The sequence below is a fragment of the Rhincodon typus genome, chromosome 1, assembly GCF_021869965.1.
Source record: "Rhincodon typus isolate 14 chromosome 1, sRhiTyp1.1, whole genome shotgun sequence".
Classification (NCBI taxonomy): domain Eukaryota; kingdom Metazoa; phylum Chordata; class Chondrichthyes; order Orectolobiformes; family Rhincodontidae; genus Rhincodon; species Rhincodon typus.
In genome coordinates this window covers 12,775,898-12,793,116 of record NC_063332.1, presented here as the reverse complement: position 1 = coordinate 12,793,116, position 17,219 = coordinate 12,775,898, and the positions used below count along the sequence as shown (strand labels likewise).

Here is a 17,219-nt window from a genome sequence, read left to right as displayed (position 1 = left end):
GAGTAGATTGGGATTATATTCATTGGAATTCAGAAGATTGAGGGGGGGATCTTATAGAAACATATAAAATTATGAAGGGAATAGATAAGATAGAAGTAGAAAGGATGTTTCCACTGGCAGAAGAAGCTAGGACAACAGGGCATAGCCTCAAGATTAGAGGGAGCAGATTTAGGACTGAATTGAGAAGCAATTTCTTCACCCAGAGGGTTGTTAATCTATGGAATTCCTTGCCCAGTGGAGTAGTTGACGCTACTTCAGTAAACGTTTTTAAAGATAAGGTAGATTTTTTTTTGAACAATAAAGGAATTAAGGGATACGGTGAGAACACGGATAAGTGGATCTGAGTTCACGAAAAGATCAGCCATGATCTTATTGAATGGCGGAGCAGGCTCGAAGGGCCAGACGTCCTACTCCTGCTCCTAGCTCTTATGTTCTTATGTATGTACAACGTTTAAAAGACATTTGGCTAAGTACATGAATAGGAAATGTTTGGAGGGATATGGGCCACGATCAGGCAGGGTGGACTAGTTTAGTTTGGGATTATGTGGCATGAACTGATTGGACCAAAGGGTCTGTTTCTGTGCTGTTTGACTCAGTATGTTCTGTGTTATTTGGGGGGACTATTTTCATACCACAAACTGTGGGGACCAAACAGCTGTTGCAACTTTCTTTTCTAACAGAATCAATAATTATGTGTTCGTTAAATAAACCAGGCTGACGAATTGTTTGATTCTGAATCTAACAGAGAAAGCACATTATTTGCCATATTGGGAGTTGGATAAACAAACTAAATTTATTTTGCAACTTGCAGCAGCATGGGACTAGATAGAGACATTGCATTGCTTCCATCTTGGTCGTAACAGTACTCACCAAGATTGTATTCTTGTATTTTGCTGATGTATCCATAAAGCGGACAGTATCCGAAGATGACCAACATCACAACACGACCATCTTTCAACTGCACAATATGTGCAGAGTGGCCAACAACTGCATACTGTTGCTTAGCCTTTGGAGTCAGCTGCATCCATGATTGGTTCTGACTGTGAAACACCCAAAGCTCATTTGTGACATTCCCTGTCGAGTCGATTTTACCTCCATACATATAAATTTTATCCTAAAATGTTAGGGGAAAAACTAAATTAACATCAGTATCAATTACTTGGATGTGAATAAAGATGGAACATCAAATTAGACAGACGTAATAGGAGTAGAATACTCAAGGTAAAATCAGTTTCAATTAATTGGCTTCATTAATTTCAGATATAATAAAGTAACTGAAATCTTCTGCACTTTATAATATCTGTGATGTGGAGGTGCTGGTGTTGGACCAGGTTGGATAAGGTCAAAAATCACACAACACCATGTTATAGTCCAACAGCAACCTCGTGTCATGTGATTTCTGACCTGATAATATCTGTGCAGGATGCAATCTAAGAGCTAGCTCGAAACAACAAACTAGCATGTCAAATAATGTTTGCTAGTATTGGTGAGCCTGATAAATTGTTTCAAGTGGATAAACCCAACAGATATCTCCTTGTCAAGGAAGCACTTCAACTCAACAAGTCATGGTCAACTTCCACACAACATATAAAAACTTACTGAGTCACAGTGGCACAGTACGGCTCATATCAGTTTGCAACTGACATCTGATAATCCATTTCCAGGAGGCACATGTTGTTATTGGGAGCTCAGGGCACACCAGAGATAGAGGAGATGCAGCAACAGCACAGCCCAAATACAACACCAGAAGTACTACCACATGCAAACTGTACATTTAAAACAACCATCAAAACTTAGGAACAGTGCAAGCTTCTTGTTCTGAAATACATCTGTTACCTTGTACAAAGTCACAGAATGCCCATATCTCCCAACGACCACATTTGCAGATTTATTCAATGGAAACCATTTCAGATCCCTCAGATCATATCTGTGAGCAAAAAGCACAGAAATAAAAACTTACATCCATTCCAATTACTGCCTGGCCTGGATTTTCCAATACAATCTGAAGCAAAATTAAAACAAATCTGGGACAGAGGAAGGAAGGGAACACTGAATTGTAAATTACTGCTATCACTGTACTGCAAGCTAGCACGATCCTTCATCCAATCTTTCAGTCATAGGAACATAAAAATAGGAGTAATCCATTCTGCTCCTTCAGCCTGTTCCACCATTCAATGAGATCTTGGCTGATCTGTGACCAAACTCCATTTTCCTGCCTTCTGTCCATACCTCTTAAATTTTTGTTAAGCAAAGGTATTATCTCCCTCAGATTTAAAAATGCTTAACATATCTCCTGAATAGTCTAACACTCATTTTTAATGTTTTACCCTGAGTTCTAGAATCCCCAATCATTGGAAATGGTTTATCTATCTTGTCTTTTCCTGTTACTATCTTAAAGACGTTGATATAGCACCTCAACCTTATAAACGCTCGAGAAAACATGTCTAGTTTATATAATCTCCCCTCTTTACTTAACCCCTGAAGTCTACGTATCATTCTTATAAACCTACGCGCACTCCCTCCAAGGTCAACATATTCTTCCTAAAATGTGGTGCCCAGATCTACACTCAATACTCCAAGTGGGGTCTAACCAAATTTTGTGTACGCTATAATTCTAGACATTGACGAAATGCTAAATAAAACAAGATTGCTCTACAAAGACATGATCAAAATTCTAAATTAATTTACACTGCACAGCCAGCAGGGGGCATTCGCTAACAAAATTTCTGTTCATTAATCAAACTTGTGAACAATAAATAGCAATGAATTAAGCAAAAAATCAAGTAAACATAATCCTGATAAATTTGCAAAGCAGAACATTACTATTAAGAACATTCATAATCAAGTTTTTATTTTAACAGATGAGGCCATCTCAAGAATGATAACTAAGAAACAGCATGTTTGCACAAGTTGAAGCTGCCAATTGCACAAACTCAGGCAGACCTGTCACGCTAAGCTTGGATATGATCATGATTAAAAACTTGTGAAACAAAACACAATTGCAGACTGATAAATAAAACTGGCATGAAAAGGATACCAAGTATATTTTTTGACAGTTGTTAATAGGTTTCTGCAATGCTCGAACAGAATGGAGTCAGGTAGTCAGTTCAGAAAATAGAGACTACAGCATGAGAATGTCAACAAACCGAACAAAAACAGAGTTCTTAAAAAGTCCTAAAGTAGTGCCAAGGTTTGGCTTACTCACGCTGCAACCATCTGGTACTCCGAGTAATTAAACACGTAGCCTCCAATAACCCACATGACATCATCACTGACGACAGCCTTATGAGATGCCCGGGCGAGCATAGGTACCCCATATTCTTTCCAATCCCAAAAGGGCTGATTAGCAGGCAATGAGCAGTCAGGACCTGGAGAGTATTTTTTAAAACAATCATCATGTTTGCGGAAGGCATGGCCACCCATTAAAGATAAAAATATATTTCAAAGCCAAGCAATCATCAAATTTTTGTTACCATGAACATAGAAAAGTTAACTCATTAATATTCAATATTGAAAGAAACAAATCAAATTTTAGAAACACTCAAACTTCACCAGCAATAACACATTGTAGAATATAGACAGTAATACAATAAACATCACCACCAGCCTCACACAAGTACTCGGCAATAGCGAGGGAACAAACCTCTAATTTATTATCAGCCACTCCCATATTAACATTTACTAGCCAACATCCACAGCAACAAGCTGCGACTATGAAACAACACATTTATTGTAAAAACCCATTTAGTTTACCAATATCCTTTACGAAAGGAAACTTGTCTTCATCCAGTTCTAAATGTGCATTCAGATATTTACCAACGTAGTTGACTTTTAATTGTCCTGAAAACTCAAACCCTTCAGTCCTGGTAAAAGCCTTGTAAATCTTTTTAGCACCCTCCCCAATTTAATAATATCCTTCCTATAGCAGGACAACCGGAAATGTACATAGCGCTCCAAAAGTGGCCTCACCAACATCCTGTACAACCTGAACATGACATCCGAACTCCTGCATTCAATGATCTGAGCAATGAAGGCAAGCGTGCTAAATGCTTTCTTAACCATCCCATCTACCTATGATAGGACTTTCAAAGAAGCTCTGTTCTGTAGGATCACAGAATCCCTGCTGTGTGGAAGCAGGCCATTTGACTCATCAGGTCCATGGGGAGGCAATGGCCTAATGGTAATATCGCGAGACTGTTAATCCAGAGACCCAGATAATGTTCTGGGGACGCGGGTTCAAATCCCCCCATAGCAGATGGTGGAATTTGAATTCAATAAATGTCTGGAATTAAGAGTCCAATGATGACTAAGAATCCATTGTCAATTGTTGGAAAAACCCATCTGGTTCACTAATGTCCTTCTGGGAAGGAAACTGCTATCCTTATCTGGTCTGGCCTACATGTGACTCCAGACCCACAGCAATGTAGTTGACTTTCAACTGCCCTGTGGGCAATAAATGCTGCCTCGCCAGCGATGCCCTCACCCGTGAATGAATAAAGACAAAACAAAAAACCAACCTTCTGAAGACCATTCCACCCAGGCCCGCCCCTCATCCTACCCCATGATTATTCCACCAAACCTACACATCTCTGGATACTATGGGCAATTTTCCATGGCCAATCCACCAAGCCTGTGCATGTTTGGGCTATGGGAGGAAACCTTCGCAGACACTGGGAGAATGTGCAAACTCCACACAGAAAGTCACCCAAAGGTGGGACCGAACCTCGGTTCCCAGCTCCGAGAGTCAACAGCGCTAACCACTGAGCCACCGTACCATGTCTTTGTACTTTGACCAGATGGAAACCTCAATTTTAGGTATGTCTGTCACTGCTACTGGCATTTCCTCCTGCACTCTCCACTCAACCAGGGATGATCTGCTGGCTTGATGGTAATGGTGGAGTGGAGGATATGTCAGATCATCAAGTTGCAGATTGTGCAGGGGTAGGATTCTGCTGATGGCCCACAGCACCTAATGGACGCCAAGTCTGGAGTTGCTCGATCCATTCAGAATCTACCACATTTAGCATGACCAAGAATGTTACTTGCCACTTGTCAGAACAAGCCTGGATACCATTCAGATTCATTGCATTTGAACACTGGCTGTTTCGGTATTTTAATGAATCACGAACAGTGCTGAATACTGTGCAGCCATCAGCGAATATCCACACTACTGACCATATCACTCAGGAAGGTAGGTCATTGATGAAGGGATTGAAGACAGTTGCGCCACACGACACAATGGAGATTATCATCAATGGAGAGAGGACTTCATCTGAAGGACTGTGGCAGTCATTACACATCTTAAATGAAAACAAGAGGCTTCCAAGAGAAACTGAAAGATGCACAAGAGCACAAGACATGGAGAAATAGCACAGGACCTATCCTTAGGCAGATGACTGCTGTGTGATCTCTCCACATCCCTCATGAATTTACGCAACTTGATCATTTCTCTTCTCACTTTGTTTTTCATGGACAAACAAACAAACAAACAAACAAACAAAGTCTCATTGTCGCTGATCTTGCCAGTGGATTTATTTATGGCTTGAGTAGATTTCTGACGGACAAGGAATCAAGGATTACAGGAAGCAGCCAAGGACATTCAGCAGAGATCACACTACGTCGAACCTAATCTTATTGATTGGTGGACCAGGCTCGAAGCGTCGAATGGCCGATTCCTGCTCCCAAGTCCTAAATTCCTGCGATTCAATGATGCATACAAGGAGCCGGGTCGCTATTGGGAACCACGTGCGAGAGCTGAATGCGTGGGTTGTGTCCTGCAGTGACAGCAGATCAAGCATGGGCTGGAGCAATGGCAGTGCATCAAGAATGGGCCAGCGAGAGCAAACCGGTGAGACAATGGCTGCAGCATGGCGAGGGCTGGAAAGCCCAGAGCGGGACTGCGGCAGTGGAAGGGAAAGTTGGATTCTCAAGTGGGCAGAATCATCTACTTCAGCTACAAAGTCCCATGTTCCAAAAGAAAGCATCGTACCTCACAGAATCACAAACGCTTGCTTCTTAACTTAGAATAAGATAATGTGAATGGCATCATGTATGTATGGCGAAGATACACACAGTGATCTGGAGATGCAGCAAAGGATTAGGACTAATTAGAATGTTCTTGGAGAGCAGGTACAGACTCTATTGGCCAAATCGCCCCCATCTGAGCTATATTAAACTGGCAGCGCTAAGTTGTTGCAGTAATTAAATGGTAAATCTCAGCACCTGCAGTCATACTGGGAAGAAAATAGAGGTAGGGCAGGAAGTGGAAAACATAAATCACACAACTGTTTCTTTCTCTTGTACAATTATTCATACAGAGACTTACCTTGCCAGCTATCATTGCATATACATGCTTTGGTATCATTCAGGTCACATTTTCCATGATGTGGATACCCACAATTGTCTTTGCAGTAAGGGACATCACACGCTTCTCCTTTCCAGTATTCATTGCACACACAGTACACAGTGCTGTTGTCAGCATCTGCCAGGCATTCTCCGTGGCCTGAGCAGTTGAATGGGCAGGAATTGATACTGTTTAAAAGCAAAAATAAAAACTTTAATTTTTTAAAACTGAACAATTAACTAATAAAGATAAAAATCATTTAATATTAAAGTTGTCCACTCCAACATTATCTTAACCAAAAAATCTTGAACAACTACGCGTAACTTTTGGACTCAAGCTCCTCAAAGCACACAATGTCAATTCACCAAAATGAGAACATGCTGCACCCAATTTAGCAAGAAAACAACAAGAAAACAACTATCTCCTCACAGTGGCTTTCGACCAAGTTACTGGACTGTAAATGAAGCTGTAATACGAGTTAGCAAAGTTTTTTTTTTAAAATTCATTCACGGGATGTGGGTGTCTCTGCTCGGCAGCATTTATTGCCCATCCCTAACTGCCCAGAGGGCAGTTCAGAGTCAACCACATTGCTGTAGGTCTGGAGTCACTTGTAGGCCAGACCAGATAAGGACTGCAGATGTCATTTGCTAAAGGACATTAATGAACCAGATGGGTTTTTCCAACAATTGACAATGGATTCGTGGTCATCATTAGATTCTTAATTCCAGATATTTTATTGAATTGAAATTCCACGATCTGCCATGGTGGGATTCGAACTCAGATCTCCAGAACATTATCTAGGTCTCTGGTTTAACAGTCCAGCAATAATATCACTAGGCCATCACCTCTCTTGAAGCAAAGCGGGGTGGCAATATGGAGACACTGTTTTCAAGGACTACCCATGTCATGGGAATCAAAATTGCTTTGGGAAATAAAACCAGAGGACAGTCAACTCAACTTAATGAAGGGTGAGTTAAATGAATTTTGATACAAAAGAAAGTCAAGGTTTTCTTTTGGGGTGGGGGTGTGCTGCAGACAGGCAAGTGGAATGGAGACCACACAACCACAACAGCCATGGTGTTCTTGAATGATGGGGCAGGTGTGAAGGGATGAATCATCTACTTCAGCTGCAAAGTCCCATGTTCCAAAAGAAAGCATCGTACCTCACAGAATCACAACGCTTGCACCAGCGACGGTCTTCACCATTACTGACAGTTTAAGACTAGATCCACTTAAGCAGATAAAAACCAAAAAGTTTAACAGGGCTTTCTAAATTCATGGAGGATGCTGATCTTTTGATTGGGTAATGCATAACAATGCATCAAATACAAATTACGAATGTAAGGAAAAGGAGTCAGAAATTCAGAATCTTGGGCCTGTTGTGCAAATCAATTATATCATGGCTAAGATACGTATCAAAACTGTTCCTTAAATAACAAGGGGAGAGTTTTCGGAGGAAATTCTTCATAAAGACAGCTACATTTTTAAGGCAAGACCACACAAACATGGGGGTGAAGGGCAGCAGGATATTAGATTAAATCACCCCAAAGAGCTTAACATAACCACAGACTTGAAACTACAGATTTCAATTTGTTTTGTTGATTTGGGACACGGCCTTCATTGGCTGGGCCAGCATTTAGTGCCTGCTCCCAAATGTCTTCAGGGTGGCGGTGGTGGTGAGCTGCCTACTTGCAGCTGCAGTCCATTTCAAGTAGTCATACCCACAATGTTGTTGGGGAGGCGGGGGCACGGCGGCTCCAGGATTTTGACGCTGCGACAGTGAACACTGCCTGTGATATATTTCCTAGTCAAGATGACGACTGGCTTGGCTTTGAGGAGTACTTGTAAGTGGTCTTCCCATATATCTGCTGTTCATCTTTCTAGAGGGTTGTTGCCTTGGGTACCGAAGGTGCTGTCTAAGAAGTCTTTTGAATTTCCACAGTGCAGCTTGTAAATGGAACACATTATGGCTACACTGGGTAATGGCCTTAAAAGGAATTGCATGTTTGGGGATATGGTGATAAATCATATCAGGCTGCTGTGGCATGGAAGGTGTCGAGTTTATCGAGCATGGTTGGAGTTGCACACATCCAGATACCACCACACCCCAGGCCCTATCATCACGTGGGCTGCATTCAACACAGCCTTCCCATCTTCACACAACTTTGGTCCTCATATCAGCTTTTTAACCATCATTTTTCAAGCTACTAGTTTTGAAGAAGGGACACTGGATTCAAAACATTAACTCTGCTTTCTCTGATGCTGCTAGACCTGCTGAGTTTCTCTGGTAATTTCTATTTCTACTCAAGGATGGCATGTTGCCTCCCAGGTGCCAGGATGTCGACAGGACATTTGGAGTGGGTGAACAGATGGTATTGATGCATGCCATAATCACTAACATATAGGTTTCTAAAAAAGAGGATGCGGTCCTGAAAACAGAGGCCATGGACTCAGGAAGCAAGTTGTAAAGTAGGATCTCAACAGTTTTGATCCCAGGATTGCGACCATTGCCACCTGTTAAGAGATTTTTTTTAATAGAATCCCTACAGTGTGGAAACATGCCCTTCAGCCCAACAAGTCCACACCGAACCACAAAGCATCCCACCCAGACCCAACCCCACCAAAGCTACACATCTCTGAACACTACGGGCAATTTAACATGGCCAATCCACCTAACCTGCACGTCTTTGGACTGTGGGAGGAATCCAGAGCACCCAGAGGAAACCCACGCAGACACAGGGAGAATGTGCAAACTCCACACAGACTGTCACCCGAGGGTGGAATCAAACCCGGGTCCCTGGCGCTGTGAGGCAGCAGTGCTAACCACTGAGCCACCATGCCACTCTATTGAAATTGCCAGATACATCAGATGAACACGTTGCTGGAGAAATGCAGCCTCTTGTGGCCCTGGAATTGGGACCAATACAAACTGGACCAGCTGCACCTGGAAAAACTGAACAGATGGTATGTATTTGAAAGTGTGGTCAGGGAAGGTTTAAACTAAATTGGCAGGGAGATGGGAAGCCATACAGGGAGACAACAGAGAAGGAAACAAGAGCAAAAACAAAAACAAAACATAGAATGGGAAATAAGAAAATGGTAGGCAGAGAATTCAAGCCATAGTGCAAAATAATGTGAACAGGACTAAAAATGCTTATACCAGACGAAGCTGAAGGCCTTGTGTCTTAATGCGCAGAACATTGAAAATCAAGTTAATGAATTGAGTTCATTGATGTAAACACACAATATAGTGGAATTCGCTATGTGGCTTCAGGGTGACCAGGGATGGCAAACGAATATCAAGGAGTACTCAATATTTAAGGTGGTCAGACAAAAAAAGGTGTTGGGTTTGCGTGCTCGGAAAAGGGAAGGAAAATGCAATAGGGAGGAAGGATATTATCTCCAGAAGTGGGGTCGACATTCGTGTAGCTCAGAAACATCAAAGAGCAGGAAACAATAATTGGTGCTGTCCATTGACTGCTAAACTGTATTGGTGTGCTGGAGAAGGCATTAAACAAAAAAATTAGAGACACAAGCAATAACAATACTGGTGTAATCAGTTAACATAAATCTGCATACAGATTGTGCAAATCAAAATCAGTAACCATACCAAGGAGGAGGAATCAAAGAATGAATATGAGATCATTTTTGGATCAATACATTGAGGAACCAACTAGAGAACAGGCCATCCTAAACTGGTATTGTATAGTGAGAACAGAATAACTGCATTTTGCCATGCGAAGACCATATTACAGTAGAATTCTTCATTAACATGAAGAGTGACATAGTTGATTCTGAGGCTAAGGTCCTGAATCCAACTCGAGACAGCCACTATGGTTTGAGACAAGTGGGCTTCGATAAATTGGGGAGAGTGACTTAAAAGGATGACAGTGGATAAGTAATGGAAAACATTTGAAGAGTACATGGAGGATCTGCAACAATTGTTCATTTGTGTCTGGCCTGTGAATAAAATTGGAAAGGTGACCAAACCATGGCTAGCAAGGGAAATTAGGGATAGTATTAGATCCAAAGGAGGAGCATATAAATTGGCCAAAAAGAGTAGCAGATTTGACAACTGGGAACAGCATAGATTTCAGCAAAGGAGGACAAAGGGATTGATTAAGAGGGTAAAAACAGAGCAGAAGAGTAAGCTTGCAGAGAACATACAAACTGATTGCAAAAGTTTTTGTAGGCATGTGAAGAGAAATAGCAAAGATAAATCTAAGACCCTTACAATCAGAAACAGATAACTTATAATGATGAACAAAGAGATGGCAGACAAATTAAATACAAATTTTGGTTCTGTCTTCACAAAAGGACAATTCAGAGAAAGCGTTAAGAAAATCAGTACTCGTAGGGAAATGATATTGGGCACAGTGATTGGATTAAAGCCTATCAAATCCCCTGGGCCTGATAATCTACGTGCTCGAGAAACAGTGGAGGTATTGATGGCCATCTTTAAAGAGTCTTTAGCTTCTGGAACAATTCCTACAGTTTTGAGGGAAGCTAACGTAACTTTACTATTTTAAAAAGGAGGCCAAAAGAAAGTGGGGAATTATCGACCAGTTTCTTTCTTTCTTTCCTTTATTCATTGACAGGATGAGGGCATCGCTGGCTAAGCAGCATTTATTGCCCATCCCTAATTGCCTAGAGGGTAGTTAACAGTCAACCACATTACTCTGGGTCTGGAGTCACATCTCGGCCAGACCAGGTAATGATGGCAGTTTCCTTCCGTAAGAGGGGCATTAGTGATCCAAATGAGTTTTTCCCACAAATCGACAATGGGTTCATATTCATCATTAGATTCTTAATTCCACCATCTGCCATGGGGGGATTCAAACCCGGGTCCCCAGAACATTAGCTAGGTCTCTGGATTAACAATCCAGCGATAATATCACTAGGCCGTTGCCTCCCCTGACACTAGTAGAAAGGAAAAGAGCGAATAGCAGAGCACGAGGAAAACAGTGACAGGATTGTACCGAGTCAGCATGAATTTACAAAAGGGAAATCTTGCTTAGCAAATGTACTGGAATTCTTCAAGAGCTCAACTAGTAAGAATTGATAAGGGGATTCCACCAAATGTGGTAACCTCAGGACTTTCAGGTGTTCATTAAAGGTCCTACATAAGAGATTAACACACAAAATTAAAGCACCTGGGATTGGGGGGAGAACTGGAGCATTGACATGCAAAGAGAACTGGCTGGCAGACAGGATGCAAAGAAGAAATAATTGGGTCATTTCATATTGCCTAGAGGCTGGTGCGGTACTACAGGGATCAGTGCTTGTACCCCAGCTATTCATAATAAGCGTTCATGATTTAGATGAGGGAACTGAATACAATATCTCAAGTTTGCAGGTAACACAAAACTGGGTGCGAGAGCGAACTGTGAGGAAGACGCACAGATGCTACAGTATGGTTTGGGCAAGTTGAATGTGTGGGCAACTGCATGACAGATGAAATATAATGTGGATACATGTGAAGTTATTAACTTGGGCAGCAAAAACAGGAAGGCGGATTATCTGAATGGTGACAGATTGGGAAAGGGGGAAGTGCAACAAGACCTGGATGCCCTTGTGCACCAGTTGCTTAAAGTAAGAGTGTAGTTGCAGCTGGCAATGAAGGTGGCAAATGGTATGTTGGCCTTTATAGCAAGAGAATGAGTACAGGAGTAAGGATGCCTTGTTGCAATTGTACAGAACTATGCTGAAACAACAACTCGAGTAGTGCGCGCAGTTTTGGTCTCCTTATTTGAGGAAAGATGTTCTAGCTATGGAAGGATTGCTCAGAATCGCTGAATCCATACAGTGAATCCATATACTGAAAGCAGGCCATTCGACTCAATGAGTCAACACTGACCCTCCGAAGAACATCCCACCTGACCCGTTGTCCCTGACCCCATCCCTATAACCCTGCATTTTCATTGGCTAACACACCTAACCTCCACGTCACTGAACAGTATGACTAATTTAACATGCCAATCCACCTAGCCTGCACATCTTTAGTTTGTGGGAGGAAACTGACACACCCAGAGGAAAGCCACACAGAACATGCAAACTCCACACAGACACCTGCCCGAGGGGGGAAATGGAACGCAGGTCCGTGGCGCTGTGAGGCAGCAATGCTAACCACAGAGCCACTATGCCACCCAAATGCAGCAAAGGTTTAGGAGACGGATTCCTGACACAGCAGGACTAACGAGTGAGACAGGATTAGTTACGACTATTTTCACTGGAATTTAGAAAAAATGAAGGAGGATTTCACAGAACATAATAAAATTCTAACAGGAGAACACAATGTAAATGCAAGAAGGGTGGTCCCAAACCAAGGGTCACAGTCTAAGTATTCCGGATAAGCCATTTAGGACTGAGACATGTAGAAATTTCTTTATCTCGACAGTGGTGTACAGAAAACAGTTGAGGCCAACACCAAGTGTTTTCAAGAAAAAAAAGGAGATATAGTTCTTAAAGTCAAAAGGGATCCAAGAGCATGGGGTGAAAGCAGGAACACGGTACGGAGCTGGATGATAAGCCATGATCATCCTGAATGGTGGAACAGGTTCAAAGGGTAAAATGCCCCACACCTGCTCCTTTTTCTACATTGCTACATACATTCTCTATTTTAGGAGATTCGCCACTTGGTAGGAAAAACTAACAGTATTTCTTAAATTCTATGACATTGTATGGTATTTTATAGTCAATTCCCTCATCCATATCATGAAAATGTACATGTACAAAAGGACCCAGATAGGATTGTCAATAAATCACTGAAGGCTAACATGCACTTGCAGCAGGCTACAAGGAAAGCTAATGGAATTCCGGTCTTTACTGCAAGAGATTTTTAATATTGCTTCAACTGTACAAGTGTAGTTAGGCTATATCTGGAGTACTACACATAGTTTTGACCTTATTACCTCTGGAAAGATATTATGCCATACATGGATTGCAAAGATTCATGAGACTTGCTCAAGATTGCGGGAAATATCCTGAGAGAGACTGAGCAAACTGGGCTTGTATTGTCCAGTTCAGAGAATGAGAGCTGTTCTCTGTGAAACTTACAAAATACTTCAAGGCAAAAGACAGGGTAGATGCAAGTAAAATGTATCCCAATTGAGGAATCTAGAACCAGGTACACAACTTAAAAATAAGGGGAATGCCACTTAGGAGAAAGCATTTTACGCAGAGGGGTGGGAACCTTTGGAATTCTCTACCACAGACAGCATTTGAGCATGTTTTAAGGTACAGATTGATAGATTTCCAATTACCAGTAGCGTACAGGGTTTTGGGAATGGGATGAGTAAAAGGCACTGAATTGTTCGATCAACCATGATGAAATTGAATAACGAGGCAGGCTTGACAGGCTGAATGGTCTACTCCTGTTCCTAAGTTCCTACGTGCACTTCAGTGCAGTTCGCAGGGGACTTTGTATTACTGGGAATACTTTTCCTTTAACAACACAAAGCTGAAGGATGGTGCCTATTCTAGTGCCTAATAAACAATCCAAACTCTCAATCAAGAGGAGGAAGCTATATTAAATCATCAACCATCACCAGCAAAAACAAAGTTTAATGTCAGTAATGACACTAATGCACAAAAACTGGCTGCTTCACTTGCCTAATGCCACCGTTTAAAACAAAAAGTTGTGCATTTAAACACACTCTGCTTAATTTATATGTGTCAGTGTTATGATAATATCTCAACTTGCATCTTTTAGCTACAAGGTAGACTGGTCAGAGCTCCATTAACTTCAGAGAAATGAAAACAGCACAATGAGTTATGCATTAAATGCTAGCAATAAGTTACACGTTAATTGCCAACAGCTAAAACTTGAGTGGCAATTATCAACACTTTAGTTACCCCACACAAAGGAACATTTTGAAGTTTACCAACTGCCCCCAATAAAACCAATACTAAAACTACAATCTATAATAATACTCAGTTTTTGCATCTCCAGACTGCTCAGGTTTGTTGGTTGGTCAACTTGAAAATTTTATACAGCCTGGTGCACATGTAACACACTGAGAACTAGAGAACAAGATGCATGTGTAGAGTGGTGATGGCAACAGAGGTGTGAAATGAGATACTTAATGTAATGTTCCATTACATGGCTACAAATGTAATTGCTACCAGCAAGTATATATCTATAAACCAATTTACTACACTGGAATCAGTGCAAGCTTAATTATATAATCCATACTAGGTTTGCATTTTACACTATTTTAAACAATTCCCTCATTTATAAATCAGAGAATCATAGAGTAATGGAAACAGGACATTTGGCCCAAACTGATCAATGCTGACCATGGTGCACACTCAGCTAGTTCCAATTACCCGCTTTTGGTCCATATCCTCTAAAGCCTTCTCATCCATGTACCCATCCAAATGTCTTTTAAATGTTTTTATTGCACCTGCCTCAAACACTTTCTCTGGCAGCCCATTCCATAGACGCATCACTGAGTGAAGAAGTTGCCCCTCAGGTCCTTCCTAAATCTTCCCCTTCTCACCTTAAACCTATGCCCTTTAGTTTTCAATTCTCCATCCCTGGGAAAAAGACTATATGCAATCATCCTATCGACACGCCTCGTGATTTTATACGCCTCAGTAAAGTCACCCCTCTCCTACGTTCCAAGGAATAAAGTCCTATCCTGGCCAACCTCTCCCTATAACGTAGGCCTACCAGTCCTGGCAACATCCTCATAAATCTTTGCACACTTTCCAGTTTAACTATGTCTTTCCAAAAACAGGGTGATCAAAACTGTACACAATACTCCATGTGTGGCCTCACCAACAACTTGTACAACTGTAACACAACTCCTATACTCAATGCCTCAACTGGTGAAGGCCAGCATCCAGTCTACCTGTGACACTGCTTTCAACAAATTATGTACTTCTATTCCCAGGTCCCTCTGTTCCACAACACTCCTCGGGGCCTTACCATTTATGGTATAAAGGTCTACCTTGATTTAACTTCCCCAAGTGCAACACCTCACACTTATTGGTATTGAATTGCTTTTGGCTTCCCCAACGGATCAAGATCCCTCTAATTTTTGATAACATTATTCGCTATCAACAATCCCTCCTAATTTTGTCTCATCCACTCACTTACTAATCATGCTTTGTACATTCACATCCAGATCATTTATGCAAATAACAAAAAGGTCCCAGCACCGACCCTGTGGCACACCACTAATCACAGGCTTCCAGTCTGAGAAACCGCATTCAACCATCAGCCTCTGCTTCCTATCAATGAGCCAATTTTGCTGGGACCTATTAGCTAGCTCTCCCTGGATCCCATGCAAGCTAACCTTCATGACGAGCCTGCCGTGCAGGACCTTGTCAAAGGCCTTACTAAAGTCCATATAGACAACATCCACTGCCCTGCCCTCATCTACCCTCGTGGTTGCCTCTTTGAAAAACTCAAGGATTTGTCAGACACGACTTCCCACGCACAAATCCATGCTGACTATCCCGAATCAGACCTGGACTATCCAAATGTTCGTTGATCCTGTCCCTCAGTATCCTCTGCAATAACTTGCTTACCACTGATGTCAGGCTCAAATCAGTGAAAAATCATAAACACCCAACCTTCACTAATTTCCCCTGACTTAACATAGGTTTTAAATTTTTTTTTAAAACAACTGCAGGATGTGGGTGTAGCTCGGCTGGCCCATCTCTAATCATCCAGAGGGCAGTTTAGAGTCAAGCACATTGCTGTTGGTCTGGAGTCACCAAGTGTGTAGCAGTTTCCTTCCTTTAAGGATGAGTGAATGAGTCTTTCTGAAAAATCAACAACCTCTCAGTCATCATCAGACTCAACTCCAGATTTTTATTGAATTCAATGTCAGGACTCAAACCAAGGTCCTAGAATATTTCGTGGGTTTCTGGATTAGTCTAGTTATAAAACAGAAGGCCAACACCAGCCCCTTGTTGTAATACCAGTAACAAATGTGCATACAGAATTTTACAACTTGCAAGATGTGACTGTCTTGGGAACAATGGAGTAATGGCACTCGTAAGAGAACGTAGACCAGAGATGCGAGGTACACGGAACAATGCAACAGGATGTTTTCTGCAACATTCTAATTATGAAATCTGCTGTATAAATGCAAATCTGTCCAGGAAATACAGTTTGCATTGGCAAACTAAAGTTAATGAAAAATAACAAAAATCTGTTCAACTGTTCATATATTATCAATTTTAGTTAACACGTTGAATTAAATTCAGCTGTGCATGCTTCTCGTTGCATAAAAAAAATTATGAATCAAAAAAATGTTCCTGCCGTGTACTTCTTCTCATTCAATGTCCATTGTACTTGTCATAATATCTGAAATATTGTCAGATTTTGCTGACATCCTGAATCATTTGAAACAGCAGAATTTTAATACAAGACTGAAAACACAAATAATAGAAACTAAATTAAATATAATCCCTTGGACACTTGTACATCACTGAGGACAGGTAACAAGAAAAGAGGTTTGTTATTGGATAAGTCAACCTGCAGAAACATGCATTTAGCTTTGAACAAACCACATGCAGGCTTATCCCCATTTATTTACATTTACTTCTCCAATTTGAACAAGCCAGATGTAAGTATTTCACATGGATTAATAGGTCACAAATAAAATTCAATAAACAAAAAAGTTTCTTTATTTTTAGAAATAAATCCAGTTACTTATTTTTTAGCCAAAAGGTAGAAGCATTCAATGAATATTTGCAATTGAAAGCGGATTAATTCAAATTAAAAAAATACATTTCACTACTTTGAAACAAGCCAAATATATACGCTGAGAATAATTTTAAAAATCATCCGCACAGAATGCTTTCATCCCATTAATTCTCATCTGCAAACTATTTGAAGCTCACATTTTAAAGCATCTAC

The 17,219-nt window shown here is 41.2% G+C and overlaps 1 protein-coding gene across 1 annotated transcript in view; it reads right to left on the bottom strand.

Moving 5' to 3' along the window:
* Positions 1-17,219, bottom strand: part of atrn (attractin) — a 233,320-nt gene that overhangs the window by 86,537 nt on the left and 129,564 nt on the right. Inside the window, exons 5-8 of the mRNA XM_048602194.1 lie at positions 6,326-6,531; positions 3,206-3,368; positions 1,837-1,927; positions 867-1,114 (exon numbers count right to left, since the gene is read on the bottom strand). Coding sequence (XP_048458151.1) covers positions 867-1,114; positions 1,837-1,927; positions 3,206-3,368; positions 6,326-6,531 — 708 coding nt within the window. The remainder of the gene's footprint in view (positions 1-866; positions 1,115-1,836; positions 1,928-3,205; positions 3,369-6,325; positions 6,532-17,219) is intronic.